At 43.7% G+C, this 20,554-nt stretch overlaps 1 protein-coding gene across 1 annotated transcript in view; it reads left to right on the top strand.

Moving 5' to 3' along the window:
• The window catches only part of LOC107191799 (protein sprint), a 123,649-nt gene extending 104,053 nt beyond the window's left edge, over window positions 1–19,596 (top strand). The window contains exons 5-17 of the mRNA XM_015580913.1: window positions 4,489–4,673; window positions 6,076–6,251; window positions 6,345–6,440; window positions 6,971–7,566; window positions 8,051–8,786; window positions 9,027–9,497; window positions 9,812–9,956; window positions 10,367–10,596; window positions 17,672–18,132; window positions 18,468–18,599; window positions 18,678–18,920; window positions 19,198–19,390; window positions 19,493–19,596. Of these exons, the coding sequence (XP_015436399.1) occupies window positions 4,489–4,673; window positions 6,076–6,251; window positions 6,345–6,440; window positions 6,971–7,566; window positions 8,051–8,786; window positions 9,027–9,497; window positions 9,812–9,956; window positions 10,367–10,596; window positions 17,672–18,132; window positions 18,468–18,599; window positions 18,678–18,920; window positions 19,198–19,390; window positions 19,493–19,596 (3,768 nt within the window). The remainder of the gene's footprint in view (window positions 1–4,488; window positions 4,674–6,075; window positions 6,252–6,344; window positions 6,441–6,970; window positions 7,567–8,050; window positions 8,787–9,026; window positions 9,498–9,811; window positions 9,957–10,366; window positions 10,597–17,671; window positions 18,133–18,467; window positions 18,600–18,677; window positions 18,921–19,197; window positions 19,391–19,492) is intronic.
• Window positions 19,597–20,554: the final 958 nt, after the last annotated feature.

Here is a 20,554-nt window from a genome sequence, read left to right as displayed (position 1 = left end):
ATATACAAAATCGAACCTTTGATCCACGTGCACTGTTCAAGAAATTGTTCTACCACTAATTCCATGAGTTGAACTTGATCTGAGGTAAAATCGAATTAACCCTTTCGTTAGCATTGTAGCCTCGTGATGACTACGTCTTATAAATTACAAAATAGAAGATTTCGATATGCCATTTAAAAGCTTATCAGTGAAATATGAAATCATTGAACTTTACAGAGCCCTATAGAATACAGTGAAAGGCCAAACTTTCATCAGATACAACGAATTTTCTATTTTATTTTGAACCAAATAAGATACTTAATATGTGAACACAATTCCTGCATTTGCTCTCGTTTTTATGAATCACTTTATAAAATATAATTTTGTACTAAAATCCGCAGTCTAGTAATAAATATCAACGAATCTTTTCCCCTGTTTTCACCTTCAGAAAAGAGCCTCTAAAGGAATTAACATTCCGATCAATTATGATTCTCTCGAATCAGTCAATCATTCGGGTATCAAACAAGGCTTAAAAACGAAATGTGGGCCAGCAAGTCTGTCGTGTCAGGGTACACGACAAAACCACTTTGTCACCCGTCTGGCGACAAATACGAGTGGCACGCCGCCGAAGAAACGTTTAAATCTCGCGAAAAACCAACCGGCCCGGCACGGGGGCGGACTTTTACGAGGCAGCATGCTAACAATGCCACTTGTTATGCGTATTTTCAGCGGGGTCGCGGTCTGGAACCCCGCCAGAAGTCGAAGCCGACGTACATTTCGTCGTTGGAGAGGGATGGGGTGGCAGGGGGAAAGGGCCAACGTCTGCCGTTTGCATTTACTGCATATTAAGCCAGTGCACGCTGCTGGTGGTTGCCAAATGGCCGATGCACCGGGAGATACCTTGGCCCACGGTTGATCCGCCGGTCGGTGCGATACCATCTAATGGCGTAACTAGAACGCTAATTGTCCCGGTGCCCATCGTGTTCGGTCGCAAAAAGCGCTGTAACTATGTATTAGTCTCTGAACGCGAAAACGCCGGGAGAAAGTAGTCGTTCGGGAATTTATTCATACTCGGGGAGACAAAAGAGCGTGGAATGACTTCCGACAGAGACGTATTATATCACTTTCTTTTATTTTATCCGAGTTGTTGAAAATTGTAGGATGATTGAAATGGTGGAACTTGTAGACTCCACTTATGTGAATCTTGTGATATAAAATTGCTTTGTTAAATAGGTTTTGAATTGTGCTATTTCAATACAGATTTTGCACTTCGAAGTCACCTTGCTTGCAAATGAAAATTTGCAGGTGAAATTCACCCCGTTGCAAATCAAATTCAACCTTTTGCAGAGACATTTACCCTTTTACAAATCAAAGTCAACCTTTTTCAAATCAAGGTATTCTACAAAATTGTTTTCTTAAGCTTCTGTATGAAAATAAAATCAAATGTAAATGTATTGAAAGTTGAATTTACACTGCAAAAATTGTACAAGGAACTGAAATTTCAAAAATTTCTAACACAAAGGAATAAGAACAATACTGTATGTTGCATTCACTTTGTTTTTCCGAATCTTCGCCGATGGAACATCGAAAAGCAGCGCTTCTGGGACGACTGTAGATTCCCAATGACGATTAGGGGCATGTCAGCAGACATTGACACGATTTTCCATCTGGGAACAGTACCCTCGACCGGCCATTATCCTCGCATTAGATAAGACCATGCACGGAGCTCCTCTCGATTGTTCGTCGTGTGCCAGATGCATTGGTAGATAAACGAAAGATTCAACCGCTCCGTGGAAACAATGCTCGTAGCCGGGAAGCGGAGGCAGCTCTCAGATGGAGAAGTTTGATCGGTTCTTGTTAAAAAGTTTCTTTGTTTCCGACGACGTCGTTTAGTTCTCCGAGTACTCCGCAATATCGGTCCCATCTGTCTCCGTAACAACGTCGGTGAAATAATACCGTTGCTTCCGTCGATATTCCTTCCTGTACGTATCCAAGATAGAAATCTCTGTTTTATTTCGTTTACGTCGTATATAAATAGCAACAGCGACGAAAATCATGTTTTAATTATTCGAAGACCGTTTTTCAATTATTCGAAGTCCGTGTCAAGACGATACGAGGATCACTTTCAAAACGAGATCACCATTAGACTTTCACGAGAACGCGCGAGGTCAAGATCCACTAGAAAATTGTATCCCGATGCAATCAAGGCTACTTCATCGTGGAAGCAAGGGTCGGGACGTTTTTTCTTTCGAGACTATCAGAATCGACGGAGGAGCTTGAGAATGAGATCAAGCGTGGATAGAAGATTTATGAAAATATGAAGCCGGGGTCAAGAATGCTAGAAGATAACGTTGCAACGAGGAAAATGGAGAATCGAGATCGGGTCAAGGAGCCTGTTCACCGAGGAGCAGATTGATTGGGATCTTGTCCCAATTCACCCATTACCCTGCTCAGAGTGCTGGTAACAATCTTAAATAAAAAACTACGACAGCAGGAGCTATGATCTTCCATACACAAGATTTTAATTTAAAAATAATCAGTTTATTACTGTTCCGTGTAAATTCAGCGGTTAAATTATCGTGAAATATTCTTTAACGATATACACTATCGGCTAAAGGTATGGGACCAGAGTTCACGATGATTATGAATCAACGTATTAAAAGTAATCAGACCACTAGCATCCTTTCAACCGATAGATCAAAGGTATCCAGCTCCGAACCATCCCAAGAGGAAAGTCCCGACCAATATCGACCTACGAGTGTTCCAATCGGAAGCTACTTTCTCACCGAACATTTTTTTTTTCCTACCCGAACAAGGAAAACCTGATGGCGTCGGGGGGTGCGGAAAAGGGTGGTTCCGTAATCAGCTAGGGGGGGGAGGACTTGGAACGAGCCGTGGCATTGTGGCAGCATTGTTTTCCCGTTGGCTCATTGTTTTCCAGCTTTGTTAATCGTTCCGCTCGCCCTTTCATCCCCCTCCCCCCCCCCCTGTCTCATCGGCGGCCACGGACGAATTGCACGGTCGAAAAACAATGCCTCTCGCAATTACTCCACCGTAGTCGAGACACACCCCTTCCACCTCCCCTCTGGCGTCGACAACACGGGGTTGGTGATTGCGAATGAAGGGGTTGAAAACACACAGTCCAATGGTGGTGTGGCTTTGAATCCCAATGAACTCATCGACCGAGACATTTCCATACTTTCTAGTAAAATAACGAAAATACAGTAAATCTTCGATTCACGCCGCTTTGAAGCAATTATCGTAGAGGGGCAAAAGATCTCTGCGCTTTGTGAATTGTCACTTCATAAACACGGAATTTCGAGCCGAGCTTCCTGAGGGGAATCGTCCAATTGTAAAGATGACGCAGGAAGCATTTAACGTAGAGATCCTTCCCAACAGTTATCGAGACTCTACTATATGTTCAGGTAGTACAGGGTGATAGAAGATAAATCCATATTCAGTTTTGGTTATTACTTCAATAATCGTGTAAAATGAAAGTGTGCCTCGAGGAATCATAGAGAAATGGATCTACAAAGGGAAGTAGTTCCGTGATGGAAAAAGGGGATGGTGGTTAGACACCGGAACTTCCACCCCGAGAATAAATACATTGTACCGAACATAGACAAAAAGAGGAGGGAGACAGTCCATTCCAACGATTAAAGTGAACTCGGCTTGAATGGACCTAGAGGGTGTTTTGTCCCTCCCCCGGAAAAGAAAGAGATCCGCGAGGAGGGACGCGGAAGATGCGCTGTGGGGATGAATTCGCGGCCGCAAAGTGGAGCGTAAAGAGCCACGGCCGTTTCCTGCCTTTCTTTTGCCACTGACTTTTGTTTCTTTTGTCTTTTTAGCCGGTTCCCAAGTGAGCCACGGCCGTTTCCTGCCTTTCTTTTGCCACTGACTTTTGTTTCTTTTGTCTTTTTAGCCGATTCCCAAGTCTGTCTATCTCTCTCTCTCTCTCTCTCTCTTTCTCTGTTGACGGCGACGAGCAACGCGTGGAAAACGGGATCGACACAGAGGTGCCTCTGATTACGGATTTCCTAGAGAAACGCCAAAGAATTACACAATCGTGTTTTATTGTGTTGCAGTTTCACCGTGGCTTCTCTGGGAGATCTTCGTATTATCCCTGTTTTTTTTTGCTCTTTTTTCAACGGGCCGTCCTACAAGGACTCGTTCTCTCTCTCTCTGTCGTCTGGAAACGAGGATTTATGCCCGCGGAAATTTATGGGGCGATATGACTCTACGTTTCTTCTTTCGTTTCCGCCGCTATCCGCGCTTGAACCGTGGAAAGTGGGCTCAGGGAACAGACATTTCGCTTCGTTACTGTCCTCAAAGTCTGGAGTTTGAGATATACCGTAAGTTTCGGGGTAAATTTGACTCGGTAACTTTGTCCCAAGTCAGAAAATGATAATTTTCGATTTTGAAACTCAGTAAATTGTTAAATTAAGTTGAACAGGTATTTCGAAGTACCTGCAAAAGAGCTGAAGTGTATTCTGTGTGTTCTGTTCACAGAACTTCGTCGTTAGGCAATCGAGCCAGAGCGACACGATGGCCCTGTCCGTGAGGCTGCCGCCAGGTAAGGGACCGTACATCGAGCACTACCTGATCCAAGCCAACAAGGGGAAGCTGAGCTTGGAGACCAGCGAGAACAGGTTCGACAACATCCCCTCGCTGATCGCCCACTATTCCCAGTGCTGGTGAGTGGCCTTTTTACGTGGTTCATCTCTTCTCCTTACATCGAGATCATCCGACATAGAGTAGAAACGAAATCAATTTGACTGCTCAAGGCCGCCAAGATCACCCTCTTCCCACTTGTATAAGCTTCGATTATCCTGACCATTGAATTTTCCTCCCTTTTTAAGTAATCCCCTATATTATTCTACATAAAAAACCACAAACCTCGTCCATTAGAAGTTTTCATGTGTCTCCTCTGGTTTTCAAGATAGTATTTTCGGGTAGAAACTTCGAGGGGTGGTTTCATCCCTTAAAGTCGCGTCTCAGGCGATAAAAAAAAATACGTATCCCTTATTTTTGACTGCTTAACAGACATACGAAGTTTCATCAAAATCAGAGGGCGACACTTCCGTGCCTTCCCTTGTAAATAACGCTTAATTTTTTACATCTGCGGATATTCGGTTCAAAGGGGTGAAACCTCCGCTCAAAGATTTAACGTGTAACATGCATAATTGAATTTCTTTATAGAAATACTGTATAATGTACCTCGACGACAAGACTCGATTTAGTCGTCTCGCCAGAAGATTCGGTTTTTCTTATCGGGGAGTGAAATTACACACCGATCAAACCAAGTCGCTGGAGGATTAGACCTGCGGCGATCTCTTGCGCGCGTTGCATAACTTATCGAATTCACGAGGCAGCATACGGTGGAAGTCGATTCGCGGGAGCAGCCCCGCGAACGAAACCTGTCGGGTGAAAGTCGGCTCTCGATCGTGTCCCGAGATAATTTAGGCGGCTAATGGGAGCACTGGAAAGCCACGTTCGCGCCATTAAGCCTCGGTTTTCGTGATAATCGACGCGCCCGTTTTTCCTTTTAACCGGCTCGATTAATGATTCATGAGGAGCGTTCTGGCGGTTTTACCGCTTTGGGCCGCGTTATCGTTAATAACCAACACCGACCTGATAATACGAGCTATTTCGAGCTGTTTCTTTTCATTTATCGTTTACGTGGGAACTAGGATGTGGACAGGAAAGTTGAAAGCAACAATACCGCAAAAATAAATGTGACGTAAAAAAGAAATTCTGCTGGAATCTGCTAGACCCCACGATACCGGTTACGGGTTAATCTTTTAAGGATATTGACACGTATGTGTACGTTTAGTTTTCCTTTCATTCAAACGTCACTTCAAAATTGTAAATAAATATTCAGTGGAAAATTCACCAACAAAAAAAGGATATTCTATCACTCGATTGTCGTTAATATTTATAAATATATTTCAATTTAATACAGCCAAAGAATTAAAAGAAATCCTTGTGGTCTTAATAAATTCGTCCCCCAAAAGGTTAAGCAAATGTGAAAATTTGTTTTTTACGGAGCGTGAAAGATTCATCTCGATCCGTTTGTTTTCCTCTCTGGGCAAGCAGTGACGAATTGCCGGTCCAATTGACACTGCCAAGGGCGATGCGGGATGCCAAGAATAGGCAACAGCTCTCCTCGCTGGCGTTGTTGGGCCAGGAGTTCTGGAGATACCCGATGGCGAACCCGAGACCGCCGGAAAGCAGCAGCAGCAACACGTCGAGCTTGAGCAGCTTCCGTGGCGGTAAGTTCAATTGGACCAACGATGTGTCTAATCGATTTTCCCGTTTCTACATCCGTTATTAATTGATTTTAATAAATAATTCATCATTTCCAGGTAACAATAACCATAGCAATAATAACAACAACCACCATACACCGACGACGGAGAGCATTGTGCTAAATCTTGCGCCGATATCGTCGCACGATACACGTAAGTCATAACTGAGAAAAGTTATGCAGAAAGCTACCAATCCTCAATGATCTAAAATGAAGTAAATTTAATTTGAAGAATTTAATTTTTTTTAAATAGCAGCTTTATGTCTATTGAGTATATTTCATTTCTTGTTGTTGTTTTACAGGCTTACTTAACAATGACTAATGTAATTAATATTATTGCAAATTTTCTATAATTGATTTTAATTGTATTTTAAACTTTCTATGGCTTAGTTTTAATAAGTGTATAATGTAAGAGTTTTTTGTCATTTTGATGGTTAGCAGGTTTCTGCATAGCTTGTCCCAATTAAACTAGCGATTCTACGTGTAAATACAACGAAACAAAACTGCAGTCGTTGTTATCTTTACTGTCCATTTGATACATCCGGTCTTGTTCGTCATGTCTCCGAGCGCGGGAGATAAATTAACGGGACTTCCTTTCAAAACAACGCTCGATGAATCCTCCATCAATCAAGAACCACGTTACAAGCCCCTGGGACGAAAATAATTTCGTATTTTTATTTCCAGGAAGCTCGTCACCGACCACCGCTCTCACGACGTCGACGTTCGCGTCCTCGTTGCCCCGTCAGCCGCGTCCAACCCCTCCGAACACTCTCAATCTGACGACGTTCAACGAACCGATGGACATAAAAAACGACAAAATGTCCCCGAGTGAAAAGCTCTCTCAGAAGTTGATCTCGCCTAATCTGGTGCAAAGCGTTCGTTGCCCGTCACCTGTGGTCCACAACGTGGAGAACAACGTGTTGAGCCCAGTCCAGGACACATCGAAGATCAATTTCGAGGCGAAAAGCATCCCGGAGACATCGAAATCCACGATAGTCGAACTGTCCAGGACTAGATTCTCCTCAGTCGCCACCAATACATCGAATTTCCTCCATAACGTCTCGACCTTCAACAATCTCTCCTGCACGAATTCGCCTGTGTTGCCCGAGATCAGGAACATCATCGGGGAGAATCACGCGATTGGGCAGAACGTGAAGACACCGCCACCGCCGCCGCCGAGATGGGCCAAACCGGGGATGGGACATATGCAGAACAACTTCACGGTTTCCACCACAGTTACCTTCAATGTCAGCCAGTCGACTGACATTAGTAGTTCACAGGTGATTTCTTTGATTACGGATTAGAAGTTTGATTGGATATTCCCCCTGTATCACCTTTTTCGATAGGAATACAGTATGAATAAGGATAGAAAATTCAGGGGTTTAGTGGTAGACGGGCCCAAACCACAATGCAGTCAATCATCGATGAATGTTCAGACGTCATCCCACCAGTGAGCGCTTGACTGGTTCCACGAAGATCCCCTCAATGGTGGAGAGGTCGTCTGAACACTCAATGTCGAAGAGCTTTCGAACGCTCATCGATGATTTTCTGTGCTATAAATTTACGCGACAACTACTTTCAGGAAAGATAAGGCTAGAGCTTGTTGATGCTACAAAAACCTAAAAACGTAAATGTGGCGTATGCCCCTTTTTCACTGAGCCCCTCAATTAAATGAAGAGGAATACACAGAATATATCAGTATCGTTTTCACTTTCTACCAGATATCCCCTATAACAAATTCGTTTCTTCTCCTCCAAACAACAGAACACACCGTCGGACCAGAACACCTCTCTGCTGAGTCCCCAAAGCGCGACATCGAACAAGTCCCTGACGTCGAACTTCTCCGTGAAGTCCCCGTTGTCGCCAACGACCCCGGTTCTATCACCGATGTCGAAGCTAGTCCCGAACACCGGCGCCAAAACGCCAAACGTTCTCTCACCGACGACCCCGTCGAGCACCAGCAAATCGAAACGGAGACGTGACCGTGAGGCCCGCAAGAATTCCCAACATTACCAAGAATCGGACATCTTGGAGTCCTACTACCGTAGCTCGCCAGGCGACAAGATTTCGGACTACGAGGACATCTGGAACACGACCGACCAGTCGAATCACTCGACCTGGTCGCCGAACGACAAGCTAGCGAGGAACGACGCGGCGACCACGAATCCATTGGAACGATTGAGGAACTCGAACGATCGGCTGATGCCGCTGGACCGACAGACGGTGAACCAGCCCGAGAGGAACTACAACGATCGATTGTTGCCGACGAACGAGCTGATCGTCAGGAACGACAGGATGATACTGAGGAACGACAAGTCGAACGGCAATGAGAAACTCAGCTACAAGGAGATGACCAGCCCAGAGTTCAGCAGCTTCAAGCCTGTTCAGGAATCGAAGGCTGGTGAACCGGGACACGGGACGCCCGAGGAGACTGGAATGGGGAGGAGACCGGACCTGTTGTCTCGAGTTTGTAAGTGTTCGATTTCGAAACTGAAATCTGGTTTTTATATAGTCTTGTCGGGTTTACTGCATCGCAACTCTCGAATCAGCTGTCCGAAATCTGTACATTACTTGTGAAACTTTAATGTATTCCTAAATGGTAGTGTGGGAACGTAGGGAAAAGAGGGACTTCCAAGTACTGATCCCCCAAGTGTTGACCCCTCAAGTACTCAAAGAATCTTAGTCCGCGTTTCCTGTCAGTTTTAGAAATTATTCAGTTTGTACATTGTTCTCTGCGCAGGCAGCGCGAACTCGTTGAACAGCCCAAGCACAATAACACCACCGAGGAACAAGCTTGGACTGATGCTGGCAAAGTCCGAGAGCAACAGTCCCTTAACACCGGAGTCGAAGCAAGGTAGTCCGTTCTACGCGGAACCAGCGGACGCCATCGCCCAAAGCGCAGCAATAATACCAAGAAGACGGCCCAGGAACAACCCAGCCACGAACAAATATCGTCACAGCGAGCCAGGTTGGCTACAGACACCGATCGGGGCTAACTCGAATCAACTTCATCCGATCGATTGGGAAGAAACGGAGGAGACGGAGGACAAGACGCCTCTGATATCGTCCTCCGTGGACAATCTAGCTAAACGACTCAGCACAAAAGAGGTGAAGAAGATCCCGAGAGCGAAACCCGTGCAACCACCAAAGATCAGGACCAAGGTGTTCAACGATACCTCCTGGGCTGTGGATTCTAGCTGGGAGTTTATTGGTAGGTCAAGATCTTTTCGGATAAGTCATGAAGAATGATATACTTCGACATTCGTAAATCTTAATAAGCACATCCGTCAGAGGTCCAAACACAAGAGCAACAGAAGGAATATTATAAAATATTTCTTGCCCCACATCGATTAGTTATAATTACCATTGTTGATTGCCTTAAATGTATTAAAGTTTTATGTGTCATAGCTTCTATCGGTTATCAGTTCGTGAATGAGTTCAAACCATCTTTCGGAGCTGCGTAAAAATGATAACTGCCAAAATACCGCGATACGACCGATAATATCGAGCGATTATCTTCTCCAGGAAACGAGGGAGAGGACTGCGAGCCAGATTACGACTGTGATGCGGATTACGAAGGCGATAACGTGGCCAGAAAGTTTCCGGACGAGGAATGCGACAGTGACGTTGTTGGCAACACTTTGACCGTTCAGAGTATCATTCTCCAACGGTGAGTAGCCTGACAATCCGCCATCTTAAATAACATGTCAGTTTTCGTGATCTTTCCATTGAAAATCATACAGTCACTGGGGTAGATTCTTTTCTGTATTCGTAACTTAATTTATTAAGCTGTACTAGAAAACATCGCGCACTCGACAACCTTAATTTATTAAATCATAAGTATAGGGAACGTAATTATAATAGTTAAAATGCAATCTACCATGAGCCACAAGTATCTGATCCTCCGTTCTTGGTCTTTCTTTCTAAATTTCTGCATGTTTAAACAGTCCAAGAAAGATACAAGAAGTCGAAAAGAATTAAATCGAGATCACGAATTAGGAAAGAAAGATATTAAAAACGATTTATGTCAACGATGACATACAACGATAATTAGGTGATATTTCTGCGTGTGTTCGACAGGTACCCACAGCTGCTGAAACCACCGGACACGTCCGAGTCCCTGTACAGCGACAGAAACTCCTCGTACGATAACGTCGAGAAGAGAAACGAGAGGGAGGACGCCGCGGACTCGCGAAAAGAACAATCCTACGATTCCTCCGAGTGGGAGACGCCGCTCGAGACGGACGAAAGCGACGTGGAGAGGATGAAGAGGAACAAGAGCTTCAAGGAGCGGCTGGACCCCCTCCTCTGTAAGTATTTTTGTTATTATTATTGCGTATAAGCACCCCGTTCGATCGAATTTCGAAGTGACAATGGAGGAGGATCTCAAAATGGATGTTGGAAAGTGTTCCAATTTATTACTCTTTAACGGCCAGACCCTTAAATCGTTATTTCAAAATTATGAGACTGACATATACGTTGTACCCAGTTATTTTGAAGTCGAAAATAACGATAATCAACAGACCCATTTTTTGATTCATTTTTTTATTTGTCTATTTATTTTTTGAGGGCATACTTGAATTTCTCTACTGAAAACGTTAAAGGGTTTAGCGCCATTTGTATCCATACGAATACAATACATTCTGGCCTAATGGGCCCATATATTAGTTTGGATACTGTGTCCTTCATTAAAATTCCGATTTTTGTACACAGTGTCCAAAAGCAATGTTATTTTTTGTTATCCAATGACGCCTAACGTGTTAAGAAATATCAGAAAATTTTTCCTTGTAAATACACAGTATTATAGTTGCCAATTTATCATCGATATTTCTATATCGTTCTCGTTATGGTTCGCGAGAAATATTTCTCAATCTCGGGGCATTACGTTCATCAACTGTTATCGCGCGAGCGCACAAAAGAGCAAGGGTAGACGAACGGTCGCGGATCGGGTAATAATCGGCGAAGACGGATGGGGCCTCCGACGAACGCTTCAATTAAATGTGTTGCACCACAGCTGGCTTATACAATAAAGTTCACGGCCGATAAGTAATGCAAATGCCGCGAGGCGGAGTGTGAGTCGTTCGCACCACGTGGCGGCCAAGGGTGAAAAACAAGTTGACACCTTTTTTTCGGCCGATCGGTTTATCGGAGTGAACCTAACCTCCCTCGTCAAATTTCATTGATTGGGCGCTGTAAAAATTTCTTTTTAACTAAACGACCGATTTCTAACAATAATAATTTCAAAAAGAACCAAGCAATAATTACCAGTTTCCCTCTAAGAAAATTATTTACAATCTTCTGCGATCGATTTTGTACACCACAGTCCCGCCATTTTGGATGCTCTACGATCGTAACGACCACGATAAGTCTCAATATTCATTGAGCGATGTATTATCTTGTTGTTCCGAAGATCTTCGTGTAATTAGTTGTCATTTGTAGTTAGCTTCGTTCGAAGACAAAACAGAAAATATATGTTCGATCTTGAAAATTGCCGATCGTGAATGGATCGGCCGATCTTAGTGTGGAAACTTATTGTCAGTGTGGAACGTAACACCACTGTTATCGACAATTATTGTACTCGTGAGTGAGTCATTTACACGATTAAACAGCGTTAAATGCATCGCCACATGCGTCGAGTGTGCATATATCGGAAACTGCACCCGAGAAGGTCATCCTGGCACGCTCGCGCGCAGCTCCCTCGACAATCATCGTTGTTACGATAGGGGAGAAAAGAAATCGCGATCTGCGTCGGAGAAATATACGCCGCGGAGAAAAACGATTTGGATCGGATAGAATCGACGGACGGACGGACGATCGCGCGACCTCGTTCCAGACGAAAGATCGACGCGTAATAAAATACGGTCACGGTTTCCGTGCTCCGATTTTACGATTATTCGATTCGTCACTGGTGATGCGTTTCGGCTCGGTATTACTATAATCGCTGCTTACTCTCTTTCTTCGTGTACGATACGTTTAATCGCGAGGATAGTAAATTCTATGGATAGATGAGAAAAGAATGTATCGATGGAATCGTTGTCTTTCCTCCAATATCACTCAAATCTGCCATTTTCCGTATAGTGAATCTACCTTGAGAAAAAATGACTAGACATCGGATTTTATGCATTTATATCATACTCGATCTGTCTACAATTCAGTACATCAACAAGTTCAATAAATTTTAATATAATTTTCATTTCACGTGGAACCTCGTAGAATCGTCAATGCAGTAACGAAATTTCTGTCCAATCCCAGTTTTTGGGAATAAATCTATAAAGATTGATATCTGCATAAAGGATCCGCAATAATCTACTAAATCACTACTAAATCTTTTATTTTCGCGCATTCCCGTTTTCCAGAAAACTCTCTTCAACCGAGCACCCCATCGACGTAACGTTTCTTTTAACGCAGAGACCTTCGGGAGGTTGTAAAACCCAGTGCAATAAACGAGCAAGAAATTCTGACCTACTCTTCCCCCTACTTCTTTCTGTAGACAGTTTTCTTTCTTTGTCCCGTTCTGAGGAACGGAAAACGAGGGGTGGAACGGAAGCGTGGCGAGACAACGAATCGTCGAGCCGTCCGAAAAACACACAAAAGGCTCTCGAGATGTAACAAGAAACGGCACGCGCGTTAATCGTTTCGTACAGCCAATTGTTTTGTCTCGTTCGCAGATGACGTATTAACGGCGACACGCGCTACGGAAACGATTGTATTATCGTTGCACGACGTGGTTTATCATTGCGTCTCTCGTAAAAGGTTTCACCAGTGGGATTCATTAGCGTTCTACACTTCGATCGATCCCCGATATCGTAGCCTCGTTCGTCGTTTTTACGGGGAAATTATCTGCTGAATATAGCTCATCGATATTATTAAATCACGCGGTTATTTCATCGCAAATGCAATAACGGTCCTGATTACGACATACATGTCTCAGTGGTCACTTTTAGATATTTTGTCAGTAATTATATCCGGACAAAATATTTGTAAATCTTCCTCAACGAATGCATTCCTTTGTCTTTATCTTTAATCGCGTCGTAACATTTATTCCTGTAGGTAAAATATAACTGTACTATAGATTTTTGGTTATTGTTTATAATACGCGGTTATACAAGATGTATTTGGTGTAGAAATTAATTCGTGGCCCTCTTTTTTTTTATAGATTTGTCGTTTATTTACAAAGAAAACAAAATAGTCTAGTCTTGAAAATATTCTCCATTATTTTCTACGCGTTTATGCCATTTCTGGGGCATTTTAAATTTAGTTAACTACATTCTGGTTTTATATTACACTTCACCTCTTGATTACGAAAGCCCATCGGAGGAATCTGACAATACCTTCCAAACAAATATAATTAAATGAGAGGAAGGGATTCTACTGGATTAATTTTGAATCCTATCCAATTTTTCTAAAAGAAATTTTTTTCACGGTTAAGAAATTCCAATATGGCGTACGTGATTACGGATCAGGCATCAAATTCATCCCTATTGATAGTTCAACCCTCGAAAGCACAGTGAACGCGCCCCGGGGGCAACAAAGCGCGCAACCGACATCCACACAGAGTTTAATATTCAAACGACGAAAACCTCGTAAACTATTCCAATTTGTTGGCAAAGCTGGCCATTACCGTACGCTTTATAGGCTGCCTCGTCCGTCATATATTCCTGAGTTCCCAGAAACCTCCGCATAGTCTGAACTTCCCACCCCCTCTGGAGAACTTGTAACGAGCCGGCCAAATAGTTTCTTACGTCCGGCGCATGCAAATCGTGAAGTTTCCCCCCTTTAGAGGATAGATTACCGATTCTCGGTGTTCTATTCTATAGGAAAACGTTCTATCGGAAGAAAACTCGAGCACCTGAACACTTTGTCGATGGTATGTTAAATCAGAACATGATCTCGTCGAGGAGATCGTAACTTTTCGTGTAATAACGTTGAAAGTTCTACAGTGGAATCGAAATTGATCGAAATTAATTTTTAAAGAGGTGTTTACAAGTGAAGTAATCAGCCTAGAAGGCCAGTCTTGAGTTAAGTAACATCTACAAAGGGGAGAGTGCATTCTCTCCGCAGCTGGATTAGTGTCTCCCCCGGTGCATTCGGTTCTAATCTCAACGTGAGACACGCATTCCACCAGGCTGTTCACGTGTCCACTGTAGCGATACCGCGAGAGATATCCGGCGGAGATTATTCTTTTACAAATTGCCTCTGTGCCAGGGAACGGAAGCTACTGTAATCATCTTGTACGGTGTGAACGATCCACCACCGATGAACTCTTTATCTGAGCTGTTCGTACTTTTATCGAGACCTCTTGTCTTCTTCTCTTTTCTTTTAACGTGACAAAAAGTGGAGGGGAGCCGATAGAGGAGGTCGAGGGGGAGAGAGAGAGTAGGGGTTGAAAGTGCAACCGCGCTATTGGGGTGAAGATAGAACCGAACAAAGGATTGTAGACGTCAAAATATTGCTCGGAGATAGAACTGCAGATAAAGAGGATTCAAAGTGCATAATCTTTGATGTGGTCGAAGAGGGAATCCGAGAAGATCAAGAGGGTTGAAAACAAATGATTCAATTTTCTTTTTATTTTATTATTATATTAGCAATCTGAATACAATTTTATGGGCTAATTTGCTGGCTCGGGTACTGTCTACAAACACCACTTATGGCGTGATGAAAATTTTTTCACCATTGTTAGGTCTGTTGGCTAATGTCGCTTTTTTATTTTATAATTTATCTCTTTCCATCTGTTTGTCATATAGGCGTCCAAATTCTTCACTGGTCTAACTCTATTTTTCAAAGAAATTACTTAAAAATATTAATGTCACTCGATAGTTAGAGTATTCCCTTTCGAGGAATCCCTGGGCGGCCTTTTTCAAATAAATTTGTGACCTGGGGCCCAGGGGGCGAGGTTAGGGTTGGGAAAGGCCCCATTCCCCAATCGCAAAGCCTAGGAATTGCGAACGTTCGCGACGGTCAAACGCAAACAGCGTTACCTCCCCTCGAGTCTGGTCACACAGAAATGCACCAGCGACAAAGAGGCTTCTCGATAGAATCGTATTCCCGGTCTACCTTTCCCGATAGCGGCGACCGCGATCCCTCAGTGTCTGCCAGTCTATCGTCGGTGCAGCCTCGCAGAGGCTCTCTATTGGGCCTGGCTCGCTCGTCGGAACAGTTCGAGTTGTGACGGTCCCCTCGCTAGTTCTTACGAAAAACGGAACGTCGACGAATCTACCATACAGTTGACAGAACAGATTGCTCGATTTGAAAAGTGGAAGTGACTGTCAGAATCGGGCCGACAGTTGACAGAACGATTGCTCGAGTGAAAAGTGAATGTGACTGTCAGAGTTTGACATAGTCGACAGATATTTTTGTTCGAGTGACTTTATTGCAGCTGGACTTTTCTGACAAATCGACAAGGAATTCCACGAGAGACAATGTCATCGTGAATTCGTCGGGCAATTTATCGAACGCGGAAGTATCTAGTTGAATCTCTCGGCAAGCTTTGTTTTACCCCTGTTATTTGAGCAAGTGTGCTCGACAACCGGCGTTCCAATCGAGTTTGTCACGAGTGGAGGAAGATCCATTGGACGGAAGAAAATTCCAAGGCTATTTGACCCAATAAACGATCAGTGGAACGGTATTACGAGTGATAACGTTTTTAACGAATTTTTCTTTGCTCCGAGGATCCTAGTTCCCGAATTTAGTGATTCCAGTTCCGAATAACTAGTATCTGACTTTGTGAAATTGTTCAGCCTGTGTTCGATCCAATGTCACCCTCGTTCGAGGATCTTCTGCGCGTGAAATCGTGGATTGGAAACGTCCCTATGGAAGAAAGTTTTCTCGTGGAAGGGACCGTCTATCTGGCCGTAAGATTCCACGGTCGCCAAGATAAAGCAACGGTCGGCTCTTGAAGACGTCTGGGAGCCCTGGTCGGGTGAACGTCGTCAATAATTTTATGCGGAATTCACTCGATAAGCTCGCGAGAGCTCGTGGAATCCCTGGGTGAAGCACTCTTCCAGATAAGTCTCGGTGAGATCTCTCCACTGGTACTTTGGCGAGGAAATTCACTTCGTGTCTCGGGAAGGATAATTGGCGAGTCGTTTTCTGGACTGTGTGTTCCGAAGAAAATAAACGAAAAATAAGGAAACTTCGACTTTTATCCGAGTGACCCAAGAATTAGCTGATGGACGATCGTAAAGATTCTTGGCGGACAGAAGCTTTAATTCTTTTATTTTTAATTTGTAAACCTTGTTGATCGAGAGAGAGAGAGAGAGAGGTATATAAGACTGATACGAATCGAGGCAACGAGATTTGAATATTATTTTTCCAAAGACTTCATTTTGGTCGAAATGATAAATATTAAAAGACTGTTTAGTTGTACGTAACGGAGGTCTGGATTTGAGGACGAAGCTGGATCTTTGATGTTTTCTCAACGATATCGGACGAATTTTAACTAAACTCGAACAGTATTGCTGTCAGTAACTAGATTAGGTTATATACCGAAGAAGATTCGATTAATTGAAAAGACGTGATTGCGTGCGCAAAATGATCAATTGCTCGGTGGAGGTCCCCTGCCAGAAGATCCGAGGGAGCTTCTCTATGAAGACTAGGGGCATCTTTCGGAAGATAGGACGGTGGTTTCGATGCATCTGCAGAAAGCTACAGAACAGTGTTGAGGTCTTTAAACGTAAGCTCCGGTCCCATTAATAAAAATTCCAATTTCCAATCGTAATAACAGACACTTGAAGTGCAATGAAAAATTCTGCATATACAATCTCCCAACGACTAGTCTTCCATATCGTTCCCACGAAGTTTTTATCGATGATTTTCCTTGAAAAATTATCGAACGGATGCTTCCCGATAACGAACAGTAAAATCAAAGAACTATCATAGCCGGTGTGTATACAGATAACGTTCGTTCCCACTGTTTTTAATGCACTTCGTCTATTTTAGACGCCCATGTGCCAATAGTAGTTCACTTTATTGATAAGATAAGGTGTGTCGGTACACGACAGGGTGTTTACGCAGATATCAGGTTAAAAAACGTTCTCAATCATCGAATCACGAAACTACCATTCAGTATTGTACTTCACACATAGTCCTATCTCATCTCCAGGATCGTACCTATCACACTTCCGGTCGCTGGAGGGATGAAACGCCAAGAACCAAATCATCTAGCCTGTCTGTAGCATGTCAAATCCAATCAGGGACTTCTACCGAAACGTAAAATACCGATATTATACCGGTATTTTCGGTTATACCTTCGCCCTATATAACTCTATATCAGCCTATTTCGGTTTTTCGGTAATATATCGGTTTCGGTATAGCCTTGATGGCACAATACCGGTATCAAATTCATACCGATTTAACTCCCTGAATCCAATCTCTTTGTCGTTACAGCTCCGCCAAGGTTGCAAGCCCTTCGAAATCGCGACAACACCGGGACTGGGTCCACGATAAGGACCTACGCTCTTCAACTCGCGGCCGACAAGACCACCACCTTCTCCCAGAACATCGACAACTTCATCCAGTGCACGAAGGAGGGCAAAGAAGCCAGCCCACATGTGGTCATGAGGAACATGCGACAGTTCATGTCGGGGATGAAGAACTACCTGGTGAAGCACGGCGAGAGGGAGTTCGAGAAAGAAGTGGAGAAGGAACGGGTGAAACTGAAGGCGAACGAGTTTCTGAACCTGGACGCGATCCTGGAAGGCGTGATGATGGGCCTGGTAGTCAGACCGCTCAGGGAACACGTTTACAGACTCTTCGTCGATCACTACGCGACCACTGGATCGCTGCAGACGCTCGCCGAAAGCATCCAGCACGCCCAGGGGAAGCACGTTCAAGATCTCGGTGTTCGAGTTAGTAGCTATTCGATGAAACGATTATTGGGGACGGTTTTTGTTATACGCTATTCGTAGACCCCACTTGGGAGCATTTCCACCAGTGGCGGTGTGTTTGTTTGGGTTTCTAGGTAGGGTCTTGGGAGCTTTCAATGGGAATAGTTACGATATTAACCCTCAGATACCATACTAATGCGAATTTGCACCAGCGAAAGATTGCTTCGTACCTGTTCGTTTTGAAATTCACCGCTTTGTAAGAATTTTTCATGGTTCACAAAATTATTTATCAGTTTTACGATTGTTACCATTGAATTCCTGGGGAAATTTTGATAAATCAATATCTTTGCTTGCAGCCAAAGATCATACCCCCGTCAGATTTAAGCCTGGATCGGATTCTGAAGTACATAGACAGACTCCAGAAAGCAGACTCGCCCCTGGACAAGCTGGAGAACCTGCTAGCGGCCATTTCTGCCATCTTCAACTCCGTAAGTCTCCTTAGAATCTTGGTGATTGCCTGTTGTCTATGGATATTTGGTAATGTTCTTGTTTCGATAACTTTTCAGGTGAAACATGCGAATTCTGGAAGACACGTGACGCTGGGCGCGGACGATCTTCTACCTCTTCTCGTCTGGGTCCTGGTCCGCGGGAAGGTCGTGGACGCGGAAGTGGAGGCGGAATACATGTGGGGTCTTCTTCATCCCTCTCTCCTCACTGGCGAGGGAGGTTACTACCTGCCGACGCTCTCTAGCGCGGTTCACGTGTTGAAGACGTTCAAGTCTAGCCAGGGAACCATGTCCACGTTGAACGTTAGTATATGCAATCTCTGTAATGCTTGGGTAGTAGAGATGGTGTGTAAAATCACTAACAGCGATCGCAGAATCACGTAATTTTTTTATATTCAATGAATTTGTTCACTGTGATCTTTATTTAAAGAAAGAAAAACATTCGGTATGATTTGAAAATGATTTAAATTGGTATTTGTGTTTTTAACAAGCTGTAGGAGAAAAAACAAATTATAGAAGAATCATTTGCTAGGTAATATATAGGGTAGAATTTGTCCATGAAATTGTCACTTTACTTCAGGGATGCGGAACGCCGGACTGTTCATCCGTACTACGAATCTTAGTGCCAGATGAACTACACGGATCCCTGAACACCAGAACCCTCCCTGTACGGCCAAACATGAACACCAGAGAAATCTGTCGCATTCTCGCGCACAAGATAAGGTGTACCAATCCCCAGGATTACGGTCTGTTCAAGTTGGTCCAAGGAGAAGGTAAGAATCGTCATGAATTGTTCAATCACGGTGCCGTACAAGTATTTTATATCGTTTGTACAACAATGCCCATCGACGCGTTTCGATTGTTTTCTGTTACAGAAACCTTGCTCGGTGACCACGAATGCCCCCAAGAGCTTTCTCACTGCCTTTTCGCTTACAAGCGAATCGACGCCAAGATTGCCTGGCCGAGAACCAGTTCTTAATGGGTCTCGTAACACGAGACCACATATTATAGCGTTAACCATGTCGTTCTCTATGAGAATAGTGAGAATATAGTAACGAAACTAACAGAGTTTGAAGCACCTTTGTGTGTGTTTTATTTACATTGTTTTTTCTACTGCCGTTGTTAGTTTCGTTGCTGCACGATATTGCGAATTCTTCTCTAGGCTCACACGATTGCACGTAGCTCCGTACCCCATCTGCGTGTTCACGATAATACGCAGATCCTCGTGATTCATTCTTAGACAGCTGTCGGAGAAGAAACAGATGCATTCTTTTTTATTGGGAATTAATAGTAGTACTTAAGAGTGACCAAAGTTTTATAAAAGGAGAGATTAGATATCGAATCTAGAATCGTATTATTTATTCGTCGTGGAGTTGGTCGCTTTTTTATTCGAACATTTTTCCAAATTTACAAAAAGACTTTTCTTCGACTGTTGGTGAACGAACCAGGAAAGTTTCTCGTTTAAATTGATTCGCTCCGACTTAAAGGATCGATTATCGAGTCATCCCCCCCCCCCCCCCCCCCCACATTAACATTCAGTCGGATTTAATTCACTCTCTAGCAGGTGCTAAGAACTGTCGGCTCGGCCGAACGGGACTCCGTTTCGTGCAATCGGTTCATTTATTGGCACTGAAATCGTTTCGAAACACGTTCCCCGCGATTGGTGTAAGGAAAATCGTATGTTATTCAGTATTCGATATTTCGTGGAACTCTGACGAGGCTGATAAAACCAGATTAATAGAGGAGAGCGAGGTTTGTGTCGAGGATAGACGCACGATTCTTTTGGATACAGAAAACGATGGTAATTTTCATCCGAGGAATCGTGGGATGTTCTCGAGACTAACTTATCGCCGAGAAACCATTGTACGTTTTCGAAAGGGAGACCGCCGGAAATGGAACACCTGAATGTCTGCGATCTCTGAAATGAATAATCCTAC

The sequence above is a fragment of the Dufourea novaeangliae genome, unplaced genomic scaffold (assembly GCF_001272555.1).
Source record: "Dufourea novaeangliae isolate 0120121106 unplaced genomic scaffold, ASM127255v1 scaffold228, whole genome shotgun sequence".
Taxonomy (NCBI): Eukaryota; Metazoa; Arthropoda; class Insecta; order Hymenoptera; family Halictidae; genus Dufourea; species Dufourea novaeangliae.
The sequence above is the reverse complement of the archived record's forward strand: the minus strand, read 5'-3'. Positions and strand labels throughout refer to the sequence as shown.